We start from the raw sequence: 20,007 nt of genomic DNA, 5'->3' as shown, positions 1-20,007 counted from the left end.
ACTGCAGTGCCAATGAGAAGATCACCAATCCTCACTGTTCGAAGAAGTCCTCTTGGGATTCATGATAGCTCCAGGTTGGCTTGCCCCTTGGCGGCCCAAACATGGTCATGAGAAACACACACCCTTGACTACTCAATTCATTGAAATGCTGTCCCCTGGTCCCTTCAGTGTTAGCTGTTTACAAGGATTGTAGGCTAAATGTTGCGAGATATATATATATATATATATATATATATATATATATATATATATATATATATATACACACACACACACACACATATATATACATTTGTTTGCAAGTGCTGCATAGGTAGTAAGGCACCAATTGTTTCATTGTATTTTCCTTCCTTTTTTTTTTGGTGGGGGGGGAACCACAACCAAAGAGTTTCATTATAACATTCCATTATAGTTTCCTTCATTCCTGATAGAAAAGAAGCTGAGTACAGTATCTGTGACCTTGTCTTTCTAAACAGAATGAACTTGGTTTTTCTCAGAAAATTAAGTGACAAGAGACAAAGAGAAGGGCTCTGTGCTGCTCTTTCCTCCAACCAAGATAATATTTGCCAAGCAACAACATTGATTGATCCTAATGCTAAGGACAGGTTAGAGCTGCAGCGGGGGATGAGGGAGACAAGGTTGCATTAGTGAAAAGGGTTTAGAGCAGGAATTACAAGATATGGGTCTGGCCCTGGTTCTGTTATTAACTAGCTAATAACATTGGACAAATCACTTACAAAGGTCAAATAAGTTAATATACTTGAAAGCTCTTTGAAAACTATGCAACATTCAAGGTGACAATCTCGTTGCTCTTGGTGGAAAGCAATGCAGTTTTGTCACTAAATCCTCTTATTTCTTCACTTAGAAAATCTCAAATTTGCTCTTTCCTCTCTGTCCCCATTGTAATCACCCTGATCTCATCTCTGCAATAGCCTCCTAATTTATCTCTCTTCCATCCCACCCCCCACAATTCATCCCCATGGGGAGGGAGGTAGACCAGATGCTCCTAAGGCTTCTTCCTTCCTGTTGTGATGCTCACATTCTATGAGACAAAAATCAGAAAAAATGTGGCTGTTTCTCTCCCTGCCCCACTGCCATCCTTAGCCTTGGCCATGAGTCAAATGAAGCATTTGACTTAACAGCTAAAGGTTAGCCAGGTAGATAAGTAGATGAGTCAGTGGGTAGGTGGGCGGGCGGGTGGGTATAAATGCATAATTGAGATGGGGGGGGGGGAAGGCCATTAAGTGAAGATTAGGATTTTTCAGCTACTTCACAGTTTCAATAGCTCCACAAACCCTCCAAAGATGGTTTTCTTTACTGTTACAATGTAAGACAGTGTGTGTCTTTTTCTTTTCATTTGCTTTCAATCCATGGTGATCTGCCTTCCACCCCTAGTCTACAGACGTTGCTCTGGATGAAACCATTGCTTCTTCATTACTAGTCACTCTCGCAGGCGAGCTCCAGCCCAGTGTAACCTCTCAGCAGCACCGGTCACTGTTAAGCTCGTCCTCCGCTTACGGATTCTCTTCCGTTGGATTTTCTGACCCACACTCTTCCTCGCTCTGGAGTTCTCCCTCCTCTGCCTCACCTTTGTTCCCTAGAGTGAAACATCCAGCAGCCTGCCCTCCGATCCTAACACAGTTTCATTGGATGAGCACATCCCCTTGTGGGATTCCAGTCAACTCGCACGCTGCTGACTCTAAAATCCACATCTCTGGCCCTACTTTTCCTCCTGAGAACAAACCACAAAGCACGTAGCCTGCTCGACATCTCTGCTCAAACATACAAAGGCTCTTTACACCGAACATACCCAGGCCTGAGCTCTTCAGCTAACCCTACTTTACCTTTTCTGTTCTTTAACTCAGGGAATGGGATACGCTAAAGAAAAGCCTCCTCTGCCCCTCCCCACCCCCTAGGCCTCCTGGTTTCTCTCTTTCCCACCTAACATCTATCTCTCCCCCAACATCTAATCAAACACCAAGTCCTATTGATTGTACTAAATGTCTCTCAAATCCACCCATTTCTCTCCTTCCCCTCTGCCAACACCCTGCTCTGGTGACCATCATCTCTTATGCAGACAACTGTAACAGCCTTGTAACTGGCCTCACTGCCTCCAAAGTGTAAAAGGGAATGCTCTACTTATTCCATTCTCTTCACTTCAGCCAGAGAAATCTTTCTAAAACACAGATCTGCATAACGACCTTTCACTTGTCCTTAAAATCCAAACTGACTACGTAAGGTTCTTCAGGATCTGGACCATTCTTGCTTCTACATCCTCAGCTCTGACTCCCACCTTGATGTCTACACTGGCATCATCATAAATTACCAGTTCCTAGGATAGGCCATGTAATTGCCTTCTATCAGAAATGTTCTTTCCTCGCCCCATTACCTGGCTAATTTCTGTTCACTCAGAGTCTCAGATGGTTTCCAGGAATATCCATGAGCTCCCAAGTCTAAGCTGAGCTCCCCGCGTCTTTGCTCCTAGGGTACCTTTCCTCCTCTTATCTTGCAGTACTCTATTGCATTTGTCTATGCCCCACCAGACCGCACACTCCAGTGGCAGGATTAGCATCTGTCTTATTCATTGCTATACTCAGGTGACTAGAACATGGCCTGCTACATAGTAGGCTTATCAATAATTTGGCTGAATGAGTAAATTAAATGTATAAATATATATAATAAATAACTTTGAGAAGATGCTACTCTTCAAATTTTATAAATCAACCTCAATAAAAAGGTAATAAAAAAATCCATTTTATAGACATTAGAAAATCACTACTATCTTGTATATCTAAGTATTTCTTTTTAAAAATGTTATGCCTGGCCCTTCAAATGTGTTCCTAATTACCTAATAGCTCCTGAGACCAATGCAATATATGTCATTTGTTAAAGTCCAGCAAATCTTGCCATACAGTCTCATAACTGACAATAGAAGAATGTCAATCCATACATAGCCTCCTCTCCATTGATTGCTAGGTTCTGTAGGACAGAGTGCTACAATGGCAGATTTTTCTCCCGGGCTACGGAGTCTCTGGCCTGGCATTTTATTGGGCTTCTGTTCTCTGTTTCTATGCTGGGTATGAGTCAGTTGCTGCCAAGAAGCTAGACGCACTGCCTAGTATCTTTGGCAGAGAAAATATTTCTCTAGTTCTATCCAAATTAATCCTCATAGGCCAATAAATCAAAACATGAGGAAAATGTATGATAATTTTGGCCATCTGGAATATTTTTAAGGCAATGGTGTGTGTCACAGAAACTACCTAGCTCCACGGTAGTTATGAACAACTGGATATTAGCTTTGGGCAGTATGAACACATTCCCCTCCCCCGTGATCCCACCAGCCTGGTCCAAGGCAAGGGGAGTCCCGGCGGTGTTTCAGAGTCCTTGCCTTGCCCTTGAGTCAGGCAGTTTGATTTCTGTGTCAAAAAAAAGCAGCTTCCACTGGTTTCCTTCCCGTTATCTTCATAAGATAACAAACTGGATCTAGACTCCATCTTCACACCTGGTCAACTGCTGTGACAATCAGGTAGTCAAAAAGAAAAAGGGAGAAAGTCAGAATGTCAGTACAATGTGATCAATACAATATGAGTGATTTTTTATTCTGACTTTTCCATCAACATGACTGGCCCAATTTTTTCTTCCGTAAGTAATCCTGAAGGATGGGAGTGGGGGGCTCATGGTGGAAGGTAGTGTCAACAGGGACATTAGATATAGCAGGTAAAATTCTTTATCACCAGGAAAAATATTGCAAAGGAAACTGCTCCTAAACCAGTCTCTCTGGTGGCCTTGCCCTGCAGGAAAGGGGAGGAGGGAGGAACCTGTTCACACCCACAGCCATCCTAAGCTTGCTTTAGTGGTAGCTATACATGTTACCCCTGGTGGGTAGCCCAAAGCTTTACAGCAGCCATATCCCATTTTAACGAGAAAACAGGGACATAGATTCAGTAACTTGTTCAAGGTCACACCACAATTCGGTGATGGAACTGGAATTCCGACCAGTCTAGCTCCAAAACTCCTGCCCTTAACCACTATTCCCAGTGCAAAGAATGCTTGCATGTTTCAAAGACCCTGAAACAATGATAGGACTTAAAAGCTGCTGGTCACCAGAAAAATAATTCCCTTATCAAACAGTCTCTCTTATTTAAATTATTTTAAAAGCAACAACAATAAGGGAAATCGAAAAGTTGGGAAGGAAAGGTTAAGAACTACCCAGAAATCCCACTACACTCATAAATTAACTGTTTTCATTTTCTCGTGTTTCTTCTAGTCTTTGTCCAGTCTGTACACATAATTATATGTAGTTTCAAAGGCCATTTTCAATGACTAGCTAGTACTGAAAACATAAGTACATCAAATGAGTTGTCTTCCCCAAAACATACAAAAATTATTTTAATTCTTCCATGCACATTCTAGGTTTCATTTCCTTTTCTGGAAAAAATAACAACAAAATCTTGAAGAAATCTGATTCACACAGCAGATGTGAGGATTAGAGAACCTGCTGGCTAATTGGAGATGAGTTTCACTGGAAACAATCACATAAACACAAACTGCGTGTGGTAAATTCCTATCCCTGGTCGTTTCTCAGTATACACCAAATTTATCTCAACGTTCTCTGGTTTTGTGGAACTTGAGATGCTCATGCCCTGGGCCTCTACATCAGCTTTTCCAAAGCTGTGTTCTGCAGAAGCCTAATTACACACACACACACACACCACCCATCTAGGGTCATCCCCCTCTTAGATATTTAACATGTATATTAGCATTTAAAGGTCCTGGGAAGTCACACAGCAAGGAACCTGTTCACTTTTGTCCAGAATTTGCCAATTCGGCGACCTCCAGGAGCCAGGCAGGTGAAGGTAACGATCTGGTGGTCACTATGATCAAGCAGAAGGTCACATGTACCACCTGAGAGCTGCTGCTTCCAGACATGCGGGCCTCACATTGACAGGTCTTCATGAAAGGTCTGAAAGCTAGGTTTTGATGTGAAATTTCATATCTAGGATTAGGAAGAAAAACGTCTCTTGGCTACATCTGACCTGTAGGTTTAACCGGAAGTCTCCCAAGCTCATTTGACCACAGAACTCTTTGTGCCTCGTGCACCCTCTGGGGAAATGCTGCCACACTTCTTACCTGCCAACCCTTTGAGGAAGCCCCTGTCATTAGGTCCCCTCTCTGTGCCTGGTCTTCCTTACCTGCTCTATCCTCTGACCTGAAGCGTGTTCCAGTTACTCTGGATATGTGATAAATTACTCGACACATATGGCTTCAAACAATAATATTTATTTTGCTTCAAAAATCTGTAATTTGTGTAGGGCTCAGGGGGGATGGTGCTTCTTGGTTCCCCAGGTGTCAGCATGGCTTTGAAGCTGTGGTGCGGATCATCTGAAGCACTCGCACTCACAGTCAGCCAGCCAAGGCTGCTGGTCGCCTGAGGCCTTAGCTGCATAGATGCTGGAACATCAGATTGGCCTTTCTTTGAGGCCCAGGCTTCCTTGCAACCTTGTAGCTAGATTCCAAGGGTAAATGTCCAGAAAGAAAGAGGGAGACAGAGACACGGGCAGAAGCTGTATCACCTTTTAGGATCTAGCCTCAAAAGTCACACCAGGTCACTGTCACTACATTCTGTTTGTCAAGTGAAGTGCTCAAAGACAGGCAATGGACTCCACCTCCTCATGGAGTGGCAGGTTCTAAAGAGGATGGGGGTCCAGAAATACCGCTGTACCCATTTTGGAAGATGCAATCTGCCGTAAAAGGAAACAATGAAATATGTTGAATTCTGGCTCTGTTATTTAGCAGCATAGTGTGACTTTGCGCAAGCAACTTCATCTCTTTTTGCATCATTTGTTCACCCTATCCTGAATTATAAGTACCTCTGTTTTTATTTGGACAATGAGCTTCTTGAGAGTGTTTTGTTTAGTAGTCCTATAATGCAAAGCACAAACACATAGTTAGGATTTGGCAAATATTTTTAATACTTTATTTCTTAAAACAACTAGAGTTTCCCAGTAATTTTCCACTACCTGTAGACATGGCTAGAGGAGAAGAACCCCCCCTGCAGAACCGAGTCACACTGCAGGTAGTTCACAATCTACGTGCCAGTCTTTTATCACATGGCATTATCACATGGAACATGAGACAAGGCTCAAACCCCAGGACCCTCCCCATCTCCTCATACCTGTGGTAAAGTAGCCCTACAGTCACGTGCTGCTAGTTGCCCAAAGAACAGCCGGGAGGCCAGCAAGCAAATAAACAGCCTCTAAGACACTGACCCTACAAGGCCTCATTCCCAAAGTAGCAGCAAACTCAGGCTTGGTCTCCAAACCTCCAGTTCCAGGGCATCTTAAGAACAGTTCTTGGTTGTGAATACAAATACTGCTAGAGCCACAAACATAGATATAATCATGTGAAATTCCAGTTCTGAGAAGTCATTCTTTTCCTAGTGAGTTGGCCAGTGACCCTGCCCATTTGGACGACAGGTTTTGCTCACTGTGCTTTAATACTCCATTCCTCTTTGCCCCTTGCTAGAACAGGAAGGTTAGAAAGGAGAAAACAGAAAACTGCTTTAGATTCTCTGCTAGAAATGGCTCTTGATTGCCTTCTGACATCTGCTCAAGCCTTGTATTGCATTATTTCCAGCCTCCTGCGTCCTTTCCTCTCCTTCCCATCATTTCCAATTTTTCTTCCCCACGTTTCTGCAGCTAATCTGCTGGCACATTGTTTGGTGAGAGCCTCAGGCTGTTTGCCCAGGTGCCTGCCAACATCTGCAGTGATGGCCAGCTCCAGTAAACAAGGAGGCATGTCTAACCCAGGGGCAACCGGAAAATAGATGTCAAGTGCTAGTACCAATATTTTTGGTTTTCAACACTTCTGAACCACACAGTTTATAGTTTTGTGGGGCTGCATCCTCTCTGTATCCTGGGAGATCCTCTTTTTCATTTACAAATATGAAATAACTAACTGCCAGTTCCTTAGTTCTTAACATCACCAGTTCTAAAGCACTTTACATGCATTGTTCCACTTAATCCCTAAGAGACTTTTTACATTTTACAGATGAGGAAACTGAGTCAGAGGTGAACTGGGTTAAAAAGGTCACGTAACAAGGGACATAGCCAGATTCCACCCTGTTCTACCTGTTGCCAAAGCCCATGTGTTTTTGTCCCTCTACTGTTTAGGCTGAGAAAGGGGCACCCATGACAGATGTATTTATCTCACCGAGATTTTACTCATTTTGAGCCTTCCTGTTTTACTCAGTGAATCAAATCATTACTAGTGTTAGAAGCAGAGCCCCTCAGGGCTGTGAGAGACTGCAGAATTCTCTGGGTCAAACCTGCATCTGATCTGTGAATCCTCTTTACAACACTCCTCACGTTGGTCATTCTGTCTGTGCTTGCAGACTTCTACTGTAGGAGAACCCATCCTTCTGAGGAGGAAGCGGTCCATTCCATTTCCAGGCAGCTTCCTATCACCTTTGACAAAAACCTTTCTCCCTGGAACTGCCATTCACTCATCTCACTTCTCTTATCTGCACAACATGGCTCAGGCATCTTGTTCATTTCTCATCAGCCCTCTGAGCCTTGCTTTTCTAGGTAAATTGCTTCATAAATAGGGTTACTCTTGCACTTTCACTCTTGCCTGAGTAGACTCATTTGGTAATGACCCCTCACTCCGTGGGACAACCCGGACTGTACCCAGAGCTCAAACTAATTTTGATCAATCCAAATTCTATCCGTTCCTTGATCAGAATGCTGCACACCTGTGATTGTAGCCACAGGTTGAATATGTTCTTTGGGTGGCCATATGGAATTCTTGACTAATATTGAGCTTAGTCAACAAGAGATGTGTTGAGCGGGAACAGTTTAGCCGGTCTTCACCAGCCTGTGCTACTGGATCTTAGGGCACTGGGGTCCCAAACTGACTGCACATAATTTCACTTCAAAAAAAACCTGTTTGTTGTGGCAAGTATTTTACCCAACCTTGCACAGTATTTTTCATTCCTCGCCATGCAAGAGGTGCTCGCTTTTCTTTTCCACATATAGAAGGAGTTGGTTGGTTGGTTGGTTGGTTGGTTGGTTGGTTGGTTGGTTGGTTTTTAAAGTTTTGATCCAGTAACAGTTAATCAATGGATGTCTAAGAAGCAAAAAGGAAGTCAGACTCCTGACAGGCAGAACTGATGCCAGTTGCATGTGGTCTCACATGGATCATCAGTTCTTTCACAGCACAGCCCCAGGATCTTTCTAATCAACAGTTGTTTGATGACAAAGTTAAAAGTACCTCTGTTTTAACTCAAGGGTGACCAGAATAGCTGGTGAATGGGAACTGATAATATGTTGCTATCCCTAAAATTTCCTGGTTCTAAATTAAATTACTTATTTTCTTATTCTTTGTAGTTTAATATAATTGATATTTAATTTTGTCATGATTTTTGTGGAAATTTTTATTTTCTAGTTTTACAATCAAAAACTGAAGGGAAGATGTCCAATATGCTTTGGGGAAAACACTTTAAAGTATAATTTTTGGAGATCAGTGAACAGGCTCCCTTTCCCCTTATTCTGATCTTCTGAGTCAATCTGCGTAGACAATGAAGCCTCAGCTATTTGTCTAATAAACCCAGTTGTCTCACTTTACAAATAAGAAAAAATAATATACAGACGGGTTACAATGACTTGCTCAAGTTCACAGGGGAAATGGCAGTTTCTAGCACATACTTCTCTCATTTCAAACCACTAACACAATATCTGTGTTGAAAGAATTCACAGAGACAAGAAATTGCTCTAGTGTGGGATCACTGGAGAAAGTAAAATTGAAAAGAAGTCAGCATTTTTTAACCAAATCTCACTTTTTCACCAAAATAACACATGCTAGTAATAGAAAATTTGGGAAATGCTAAAAAGTACAAGGAACAGTGATGGGACAGATTACTCATAGTTCCATCCCATGAAAGCAGTGCTGTTGGTGCCTCCCTGGTATATTGTTTGTTGTTTTCTATCATTGTGATCATATTACTTATCAAGAAACATTATAACTCAAGGGCTAGTCCATGTTGTAATGAACTCTTCATAAATACCATTTAATTGTTATGTAACAGTCCATTTTTACCATAATATTCTTAACTTCCCTCTAATTTTGAATGATTAGTTAGAAGGGAAAGATTTAAATAATGAAAGGAAAGATATCTGGAAGAGGATCTGTGTTTACAGCAAATTAAAACACCACTCACAGATATGTATTTGAGTTTTGAGGTTACGGGTGATTTTTTGTTCATTTTTTTATATTTTTCAATGCTGCAGAAACACTAATAAGAACACCTACTTTTATGGAGCATTTACCATGTGCTTTATGCCACAGATAGATTTTCTCATTTAGTCCACATAACAACTGACCAAGATCACTATTATATATCTCATTTTTAAGATAAGGGAAATGAGACCTAGAGAGGTAATGGTATTTGCAGGTCAGTAATGGAGCCAGAATTGTTCCCAGGTTCATCTGAGGAGTGAGCTGCTGTTCTTAATCATCATATTGCATATCCCAAGTTTTTTTAAATGAATTCCTAGCATTGTTATCAGAAAGCTATTTTTGAAAATGAAAATGGTTTGCAAACAATAGCTCATTTCTGGTGTAAGCATATAACTTGTTATGTATAGAATATAAAAAACAACCTACCAAAATCCCAAAACAACAAAGAAAATCATCAATACATTAAATCCCCTCAGTCCTGTCTAAAATGTTTAAAATTCAAATATGTTTCAGGTTTCTCTGAAATTGATTAGAAATAGAAAAAAAAGCAGCAGTGTTAATTGCAGTTACGTGAATGAAGTCTGGATTTTGAGACTGGATGAAAATTGATTGTGCTAAAAGTAGTCTTCTGTAATTAAATGAAACTGTGCTGTGCACTTTAATTAGTCAGAACTTATTCGAAGTGGAAACAGTAAGTCCTGGTGTGTCTCATTAAATGAGAGCCCGGCAGCCCCCCTGAGCTGAGGTTCGTCTGTTTTCCACAGCAGTCTTATTTATGCATCTACTGCTCTAATTTGAAACTGCAGGAAAGGTGATGCATCCTTTTGTAACCCAGATGTACACATTATAAAATCCTCCTCATTCGTTCATTCAGAAGACTTGGAATAGCTTGAAATTCTGGAGAATCGCACTAGGGGAACAAGTAACTGCCTTAAAAAGTACTGGAAGTCATTGGCATGTCACATTACCCACCAGGGGGCTTGGGAAAGTCAGTAAACATTGTAAAATTCACCTGACAGATTTCTCTTAGTGCCTATGAAGACAGGTGAGCCTGCATCTTTGAAAAGGTATTTAGAATAGACAATGAGTCTCCAAAAATTTTCTCCTAACTCCTCAGTATGTAAAATTCAGGTTTCATGGTACTAAGAAAGGAAAGCTAATTTATTCTTTTAAATTTATCTTTATTGTATTATAGATGTCCTTTTTTTTTCGCCCATTGGACCCTCTCCACCCCAGTCCCGCCCCCTCCCCAGGCCTTCACTGCACTATTGTCTGTGTCCGTGGGTTATGCATATATACATATAAATTCTTTGGTTAATCTCTCCCCCACCCTTTCCTCTGAGATTCATCAGTCCGTTGAATGCTTCCATGTCTCTGGATCTATTCTGTCAGTTTATTTTGTTCATTAGCTTCCACATATAAGTGAGATCATGTGATGCTTTATTGTTGTTTTAACTTTTATTATTATAAAATTAATGCAAAATCAGAGAATTCAGAAAGTACAGAAAAATGTAAAGAAGCAGAGAAAATATCACCCATCTTCATTCAAAGACATTACTTAGCATGGGAGCATATTTCCTTCGAGATTTTTATCTAGCCATTGCTTTTGTACACCTGAGATCATTCTGTTTGCACAGTTGGATACTCTACTAGAAAGACTCATTGAACAAGAGTCTGGACTTTTATTCCTCATTTTAACCTGGATAAGTGGTGGTCATTCCATGTGCTTCTAGCATCCCAACCACAGATTCTCAAGACACCTGCTGCCCTGAGCCTTGGTTGAAGGGACAGGACTCGTTTCTGTGGTAGGAATGAGTATCCTGGATATAACGAAGGAAAGGAACAAGACCTACTACTTATCGGGTAGCCCCGGATTAATCTCATCGGACTTGCCTTTATTCCCTGAACATTCGTATGCAGAAGAAATAAGCTTATATTTATCATTCCAAGCAACTTTGAAGAAAAGGTCACGCCATAGCACAGCCACCACCAGGCATGAGGGTGGCATGGAGGGTGAGACTGGGAGGATTCATGGGCGAAGGGCAACCTCAAGTCAAGTTGATGGTGTGGCAACAAGTCACAGGACTTAGAATCATAGAAATTGAGACTGGCAGGTAGAGTATGGCTCTCAGTCCCAGACTCGGGTGTTCAGGAAATACCCATTTCTTTGTTTTCTTTAAAGAAAATCAAGTGGTTTCCAAGCATCTCTCTTACCGCACTGGGAAGGTAACTTAGTCTCAGACACCCAATCTGGGAAGCTTATGTGCTGCCAGAAAACAAGGACAACTTTTCACCCTCTTATTTGTCCTGCTAACAGCCAACCAAACCCCAAGTGGATCCTTGAAATTCAGTTTTTCTCTATTCCCCTGACACATGGCGATCAAAGTTCAAGTCAGCTCCCCTCCCCCACTCATACCCTCTGTCATCGCCTAGGAGGCCAGTCCTTCCACACATCTCAGCACCTACCACCTCCTTTTCTCCCCACTCCTGGAAAGTTCCCCTTCCTCTCTTAAGCCCTTTAAGACACTTTCCCCTTTTCCCTCTTCCCAGGACGCCTAAACTATGCTTTTCAGGCTCAATCAAATAGAGGCCGACCTGGGACAGATCTTGGAGGAAAATTCTGCTTCCATCCAGAACACAAACCTCCTCTTAAATAAGAACAGGTTTCCCTTTTGAAAGATGTAAAAGAAAATTATAAGGGAGAAAAAGTAGTATTTCTCAAACACATCATTCTGCCATAGAAAAGGCCTTGAAGATGATCTGTCCAGGACCCAAAGCCAGGGTCCTTCTTTAGCACCAGGAGGCCAGGTTTGTCATAAGGTGATAAGCAGGGCCTTGGAAGCGAGACTAGGGATCAGATCCTGTGCAGCCCTGGCTTTGTGACCACAACCCTCAGTTTTCTCCCAGCACAGCGCTTCACACAGAGTAGCATCAACTAATGTTACTTTTCCTTGGCCATAGCCAGCTGCCCCTCCAAGTCACTGCCCAGGCAGTCCCAGAGCTGTTGCTCTAACTCCTCATATCCTCGGAGCTGGAGAAAAGGCCATCCTTCCTAAAACATGTTTCTGGTACCCACACTTGAAATTGTTCAAGTAATGGATTTTTAGCTGAGTTTGGTATCTGTGATCCAGGTCCTTCAGAGGGTAGTGATTTTCCTGCTGGAGAGAGTCCCAGCTAATCCAGTTAAACACCCTGACCACTGAGGACCCCCCAGGGTCTTCAACTGTGAGCGTCATCGGATGTGGCCAGTTTCCACATTTTATTCCTCCGCAGAACTCATTTCGATCTATGAGGAAAACTGTCTTTCTGGAAATAAACCGAGTGATATATGCCATGTCCTTAAACCCACCTCTCTCCATGTTTCCTGTCTCCTAGTCAGATACGGAGTTTTGGGATAAGATGCAAGCAGAATGGGAAGAAATGGCCCGGAGGAACTGGATATCCGAGAACCAAGAAGCGCAGAGCCAAGTTACCGTCTCAGCCAGCGAGAAGGTGACCAGCTCTCTTCTTATCCATGCTCCTCTTTGAATCCTATAATTATAAATTAGTTGATAATTATTTCTGTGAAAAATCCAAGAATCAAACAGACACTTTAATGTCAATCAGACCTAGAAAAAGCTCTGGTAGATGAAAACAATATAATCATCCAACGTGTGAAAGCAGCAAAGCTGGAATGGGGCACCCTTATTTTTATCAGTGTTAGTACAGACAGGTGGGCGGCCACCCAGAGCTTGGGTCCCGGCTGCTGGCCACTTACTGAACTAACTACCTTTGAGGGTGGGTTTGAACAAGACCTGGGCTAACCTCACAACGCTTTTCATCACTCAGTCCCAGGAGCCATGCTGATGAGCCAACCGAAGTGATATCAATGGGCAGGGGAGCGAAGCAGGGCTTTGGACTGCATTTCACAGGTGGTCATTACACAGCTGGCAGAGAAACTCAATGGAAAAGAGAGTCTTCACACAACCAGGTCAAGTCCCAGGGAGATTCCCCAGAGCTACTTCCCTGACAGGAGCTCCAGCAAATATGAGCACAGTGAATGACAAGCCAGATTGCCCATGAAGTCCCAGATGCCCTTGGATTTATGCTTTTAAAAACAGTTAGGGGGATAAAACTTGAGAAATAAGTTTAAATGACTTGAAAGATAAAAAGAGATGTGGAATTTTCTTACACCGGGGAGGGGAGTCATATATAGTATATGCTTATATGATGGTTTTTGTGGAGGAAGTCTCAATAATATTTAGTTCTGGGTAATTTCCATGATAGTTCAACCCAACAGATATTTATTTGTGTACTGGCTCCTGGGGAAATGATGATTAATAGTCTCTGATCTTAGGGGATTTTCAATCTGCATAGTCATTAACATGTCCTTCTCTTCCTAATATTCTGTGTCCCTCAGTAGGCCAGGCAATCTCATAAAATCAGAACAACCATCTCATTAAAAATAACTGCCTTTTCTATTTACAAAATCAAAACTAAGTAAAAAGAAAGGACATTGATGCAGATCATCAGACTCTGGACTGTAATCCTTGAACCTGGGACATGATGAGGGCCCTGAGCTCCCCACTCCTTGGGGCCTCATGTCCGTAACACCCCTACATAAGCTCTGTGGCTTTGGATAAGGGGTTTTGTCTTTCTGAAGGAATTCATTTGATCTACTTTAAAACCTTGGTAGCATCGTAAACAGACTGGCTTAATTGTACCTATCAAATTAGAAAGATTTTATAATAATCTATGCTAGTTAACACTGCAACAAATAATGTCTCTCGGGTACTTCTGATGAGAGTTTAAATTGGGACATATTTTCTCAAAAAAAATTCAGCTACACATGTCAGGGGCCTCAAAATAGTTCATAGCTTTTAGCCTAATAAATCTCTCTAGAAGTCTATCTTAAGGTAATAATAAATGCAGGCAAAGATTTGACCATGAGGCTTTCACTGTAGCTTTATTTATGAAAAACAAAAAATGAAGGTAACCTGAAAGTCCATCAATAGGGGTTTGATTGAGTAAATTTTAACATACTATAAATAATTATAACTAAAACTAAGTGGAGCTTACGCCACAAAACTGCACCTATAGTATGAGCTTATTTGTTTAATTTATATGGTCATAGAAAAATACTAGAAGACTATTTGACATTGTGTATTGTTTAAATTTTTACAATGAAAGAAGATCTATAACTTTAAAACAGCATTCTCAGTGGGTGATATCCACCTCTCTTCACCAACAGAGCAAACATTGGTTTGAGGAGTGGGAGGGCAAAAAAAAATCTTAGATATGACAATGGTTTGTAGCCCTCAAAAGGGCCACAGTGCATAAGTAGATGTACAGTACATATTAGGGGAGTGGGTGGTAGCACATAGCAAAAGTCAGGGCAAAAACTCGGTATTTTTTAAATCTTGGGGGGCAGGCGTAGGGAATAGTTAGAACAAAGTGAACGAAAGAAATGTCATAAGGCAAAAAACTCCAAAATATTAGCAGTGATCATGTTTAGGTTGCAGCACTATGGGTAAGTTTTTGTTACTTTTTATATTATTCAATAACAAAATCTAAAACTTATACAAAGAAAATGTATATTCCTGATAAGAAAAAACTAATTTAAGTGGTTAATTTTATGTTAAGTATATAAAATAAAATTTCACCACAATAAAAACATCTATGTTAAGTGAAATAAGCCAGTCAGAGAAAGACAAGTACCACATGGTTTCAGTCATCTTGGAATCTAATAAACAAACTGAAGTAACAAGGAAAACAGAGACAGACTCATAGATAGAAAGTAGGCAGACAACTTGGGGGAGGGGGGGTTGCTTAGGGGGAGGGATTGAGCAAAAAGGGGAAAAAAGAGAGAACTCATGGACATGGACAACAATGTAGTGATTGCTGAGGGGGGAAGGGTCTGGGGGTGGAAGCGGGCATAGAGGGGATAAATGGTGATGGAAAATTTTAAATTAAATTAAAAATAAAATTAAATAAAATAAGAAATTTAATTGCAATTCAATTAATTGCTTTAATTTAATTTAAATTCAGAAAGAGCTTACTGAATGTGAGAATGAGGCGGTAAATGGTAGATCCCTTCGGCCCTTCTGTGTTGTAGGGCTATTACTTCCACACTGAAAACCCCTTCAAGGACTGGCCAGGCGCATTCGAAGAAGGCTTAAAGCGGCTGAAGGAAGGGGACCTGCCAGTCACCATCCTGTTCATGGAGGCGGCGATTCTTCAGGACCCTGGAGATGCAGAGGTGTCTTTCCCCCTTCATCCTGCCAGGCTCAGAAAGTGGCAGCACATGCTAATGAGGGACAGAGGGTGACACAGGGCTCTACTGGCTGGCATTTTCACCATGTAACGGTTCCCAAAGGAATTAGCCTGGTTTAGTGTGATATAAACCTGTTTTCTAACCCAATCTGCAGAATCTGTGGTGCCCAAAAATAAAGGACAGAGACAAGAAATGAAAAACTAAAATGCCTGCCCGGGAGCTCATGGGCAGTTTTCAGGGTGCAGTGTGCAGTCTTGTCGGGGTCTAGAGCCACACCCTGTCTCACCACTGATTTAGTCACTCCACATTTATTGAACATATACTACGTCCCAGGACTTGTGCCGCGCACTGGCTCAGAACACCGAAGAGCTGGAAAAATAGAACAGTGCAGAAGACACGTTAGTGGACTATCTGGAGGGACAAGTAAATAAACCAAGGCAGTGTAATAAATGCAGATGCACAGGAGGCTAGGAGAGCAAGAGCAAGACTCTGAGTGAGCCTCCCCACAAGTGAATCCAAGCTGAGTTTTCAAGGAGAGAGGATTAATTAAAGACAGCAGGGGAGTCGAGTTGTTTCGAGGGAATGGTTTCTTGGCTGAGCAGAGAGACCTGAACCATTCGATCGGGGAAGAGGGGAGGAGAGAATGGCAGGAGTGGAGGCAAGAGGAGGTAGACGAGAGTTTGTGCTTCATCCTGAAAGCCCTGGGGAGGGACCCCTAGGAAAGAGCATGTTAGAAAAACCCCTTTGTCTGAGGCGTGAAGGGTGACTGGAGACAAGGCTGGGAGACCACCAAAGAGGCTTCTGCAGTCCTATCTTGGTCCAGGACACTTCCACACCTGTGAAGGCCTGTCGTAAGACAGTGGCAGGTATAAAGTCTTCCTTTGTAGTTTGTAATTTTCAGGAAACATCTTAAAAGGGATGTTCCCAGAACAATTTGAGAAATTTTAGGAAAGGGTATGTACGGTGCTGAGAAGGCAGTGTGGAATAGTGGTTAAGCTCCTAGACTCTGCTGTCCTGCGTGGGCTCAATACAGCAGTGTGCTGGGCTCTACGGCTGGTTGGCCATGAGCCATGTGATCTGGGACAAGTCATTAAAACTCTCTAAGCTTCTGTCTCATCATATGTAAGGTGAAAATCACAATTATAATAACCATCTTATTGGATTTTGTGAGAATTGAATTAGTTCATATAGATAAAGCGCTCAGTTCAGTGTCTGGCACATCATATTTAAGCTTTATTACTACTATTCCTTGTACTTAGTGTCGAGAGAACAAGTAAAATGATCACTAAAGCCCCTGGTATCTTGTTCGTCAAAACATGGATAATGAAATGGGATTAAACTGAGAGCTGGAATGCTGAACCAAAATATTAGGATTTTTAGAAAGATAGTTGAATCATTGTAGAAAAAAAATTGTATTAATAGAAAAATACAGGCCATCCCTCCCCTCAAAAATACTAATGTCATCTTACATTTCTGAATGCTATGTGTTTTCGTGAGTATTATATCATTTGACACAACAACTCTGGGCAGTTTTTAAAAAGTATTCATTATCATCCCAGATTCATAAATGAGAAAATTAGGACACTTGGTTACTAATGGATCCTAGACAAGGATCCAGGGCTTCTGAATCTATATAGATCCCAACACTAAGATAATGGGTGGTCTGTGGATGGTGAAAGTGATGCCCAAAGCCTAGGAAGATGCCCTCAGAGAAAGATTGTTTCATCAGTCTTTCTTAAGAAGCATTCTAAGATGTATAGACGGTGAAATAAAGGTAGAGGCTGCTCTGGGCACACTGGAAAGATTACAAAGAATCACTGATATTCTGGGGGGAAATAATTAGTTTTTATGAGTTTGTATGGTATATGTAAAGATAATTCATAAGGGGAAAAGCTGATACAATTTTATAGCACTTTAAGATGACTCTACATGTTTTCATACAGTTTGTTTTAAAATATCCATAGCATTGATTCTCAGAGGTGGGAGAGTTATGCACGTCCCAAACCTTTTCAAATCCCTAAGACTCAGATACACCCTCACCCCTGGCAAATTTGAGGACAATGTGTGTAGTGAGAGGTGTTTTTTTTTTTAATGTGCATTGCTCTTGTAATGGTGTGAGAGTTCTTATTCTAATAAGTATTTAAGTATAAATTTGTTATATTTTTAAATGTCATTCTACATCTGAAAAACATTATCTGCTTGAAGATATTCTTCACATTATTAACCATAGCAAAGGGTTGGAAACAACCTCAGAGCAACAAGGGAATTGATCGAGTAAATAATGGGCTATCCATTCAACAAAATTTAAATTAAAAACTATAAGTAGGAAGATTTTGTAAAAACATGAAAAAGTGCTTATGGTGCAATATAAAGTTTAGTGTAGGCTTTAAAATCACATATACATTATATTGCATTTTATATATTTTATGCACTTTAACTGATTATACAGGGTGGGGCAAAAGTAGGTTTACAGTTGTTCGTATGGAAAATAATACAATGAATAACAGGAACTGACTGCGCGTCATGCACTTAAAACTGTAAACCTACTTTTGCCCCACCCTGTATTAGAGCCGTAAACACATTGTGAGGGGTCTTGTTTTCCCTAGTTCCTAAAGTTCCTGTTGCCTCTTCTAATAACTGCCTGACTTTCATTTATACGAGTAAATTTTATTGTGTACATTTTGAGATTCCTTATTGTAAACTTCAGACTACTCAGCTACATTTCTGGGTTATCTTTTTACCTTTTTTCCTCACAAAAGCATCCTTTTATGTACTTATCTTTTGGTTTTAAGATGCCTAATATCTCAGAAACTCAGGGGTTTCCATGGTTCACAGGAGAGAATAAATACTGAGAGCTTGTAAATAGAGACAGGGTATCTTGACCCAGATGTCACAAGAGTTTGAATGAAGAAATGCATGTGGTGTTTTTCTCTTTACAGGACTCTCCCATCTGAGACAGGTCGCTCTGCATAGAGGGATCTGTCGCAGGTAACCGACTACTGGCATGATTGCGGCGTTGACATAGTTGTTTTTTGTAGGCGTGGCAGTTCCTCGGGATAACTCAGGCGGAGAATGAAAATGAGCAGGCAGCGATTGTCGCCCTCCAGAGGTAGGTGAAGCTAAGTGCAAAGTCATGGGCGGGCGGACACTTGTTGATGGCCTTCCTGCTAATAGTTTCAGACTTATCATTTGACCTTTAAGTACACTGCAAAGAATTTGGCCAGAATAAGTGTTAAGAGGCCACATATGACTTACGCGTAGCTCTGGAAAACAGGACCTGATGAAGAAGTAAATGTTCCTCAGTCACAATGTGGGGCCACATGCAAATTAATTTACCTTCATTAGCACGAAGAGTTCATGGCAAAAGCAGTCATAAAATAGGCTCATTGAATAAATAGTTCCTTTTAACGTCCTATTCTTCTGCAGCACCTGAAAGTTTTCTTTAGAACAAAATAGACTCAAAATAATCTCAAGGCAATTTTAGCTCCTGGTGTCTACAGAGCATCCCCTGAGATATTTTCAGCAACCTGCAGGTTTAACTCCTGAGCCCCTGACTAAAGCTCTAGACTACTTGGGGTGGGTGCAGCATTACCCCAGGTTGGCTTAGAGCCCTTATTTAGGCCCCGAGGGGGAAACAGCCTCTACCAAATAGACTTCCACTGTCCCGACTCTTTCTTATAAATGTGTGTGTGTGTATACATGTGTGTGTGTATACATATGTGTGTATACATATATGTCTGTGTATACATATGTGTGTGTATACGTGTGTGTGTGTGTGTGTGTGTGTGTGTGTGTATAAAACCTCTTCCTAAAACTCTGATATAGGTACCACCTAGGGCTTGCTACTCAAAATCTCATCCAGAGACGCTCAGCATGGTTTTCCCCTGGGCGTCTGTCAGACCTGCACAGCCTGGGTCCGCCCAGACCCGCTGTATCAGAAGCTGCACTTACCAAATCCCCAGGTGATTCCCATGCACGTCAGAGTCTGAAAAGCCCTTGCTAGAGGCCAGAGGAGGAGCACGAGGGGGAGCAGCTATAGCCTGGGCCTGCTGTAAGCCCACATCAGCAGTCTGGAAACCCAGAATAACCCTCTCCTTTACAAAACACTGCTCGATCTTTCATCTCTGGATGTCTGAATTTAATTCAAGCCCATTCGCTTTGTGGATAAGGTGCATTTCATATACTGATAGTAGAGCAGCGTTAAAATAATGATACCCCCTACTCCTCATTAGATTAACTACTAATACATTGTGTGCAGGGATTAGCCACATTCTCCATAGTTTCAAAATCATTTATTAAAATTACCAAACCTAACACACATCAGGATGAGTTTTTAACTTTCTTAAAAATAAGTTTTTATGTAGATAATGAATGTGATATTCTCCAGGGGCTTAACATAAACTTAGCAATGCTTTTGTACCATTTAATTAATAAAGGCCTCAAATTTTCTAAAGAACTGCTCAGACACTGGCTCCAAAAACAAAACAAAATCTGAAATTGGCTTCTTTTCCCCTTCC

General features: G+C 41.4%; 1 protein-coding gene across 6 annotated transcripts in view; it reads left to right on the top strand.

The window, feature by feature from the left end:
- PEX5L (peroxisomal biogenesis factor 5 like) overlaps window positions 1-20,007 on the top strand; it is a 183,784-nt gene that overhangs the window by 159,232 nt on the left and 4,545 nt on the right. For all 6 annotated transcript variants that reach the window (XM_081139309.1, XM_081139311.1, XM_081139307.1 and 3 more), the window contains 3 exons: window positions 12,613-12,729; window positions 15,332-15,475; window positions 18,529-18,599. In XM_081139309.1, coding sequence (XP_080995435.1) covers window positions 12,613-12,729; window positions 15,332-15,475; window positions 18,529-18,599 — 332 coding nt within the window. The remainder of the gene's footprint in view (window positions 1-12,612; window positions 12,730-15,331; window positions 15,476-18,528; window positions 18,600-20,007) is intronic.

The sequence above is a fragment of the Miniopterus schreibersii genome, assembly GCF_964146895.1.
Source record: "Miniopterus schreibersii genome assembly, chromosome: 5".
Lineage (NCBI taxonomy): Eukaryota > Metazoa > Chordata > Mammalia > Chiroptera > Miniopteridae > Miniopterus > Miniopterus schreibersii.
Note: the sequence above shows the minus strand (reverse complement) of the source record. Positions and strands in the feature narration are given on the sequence as shown.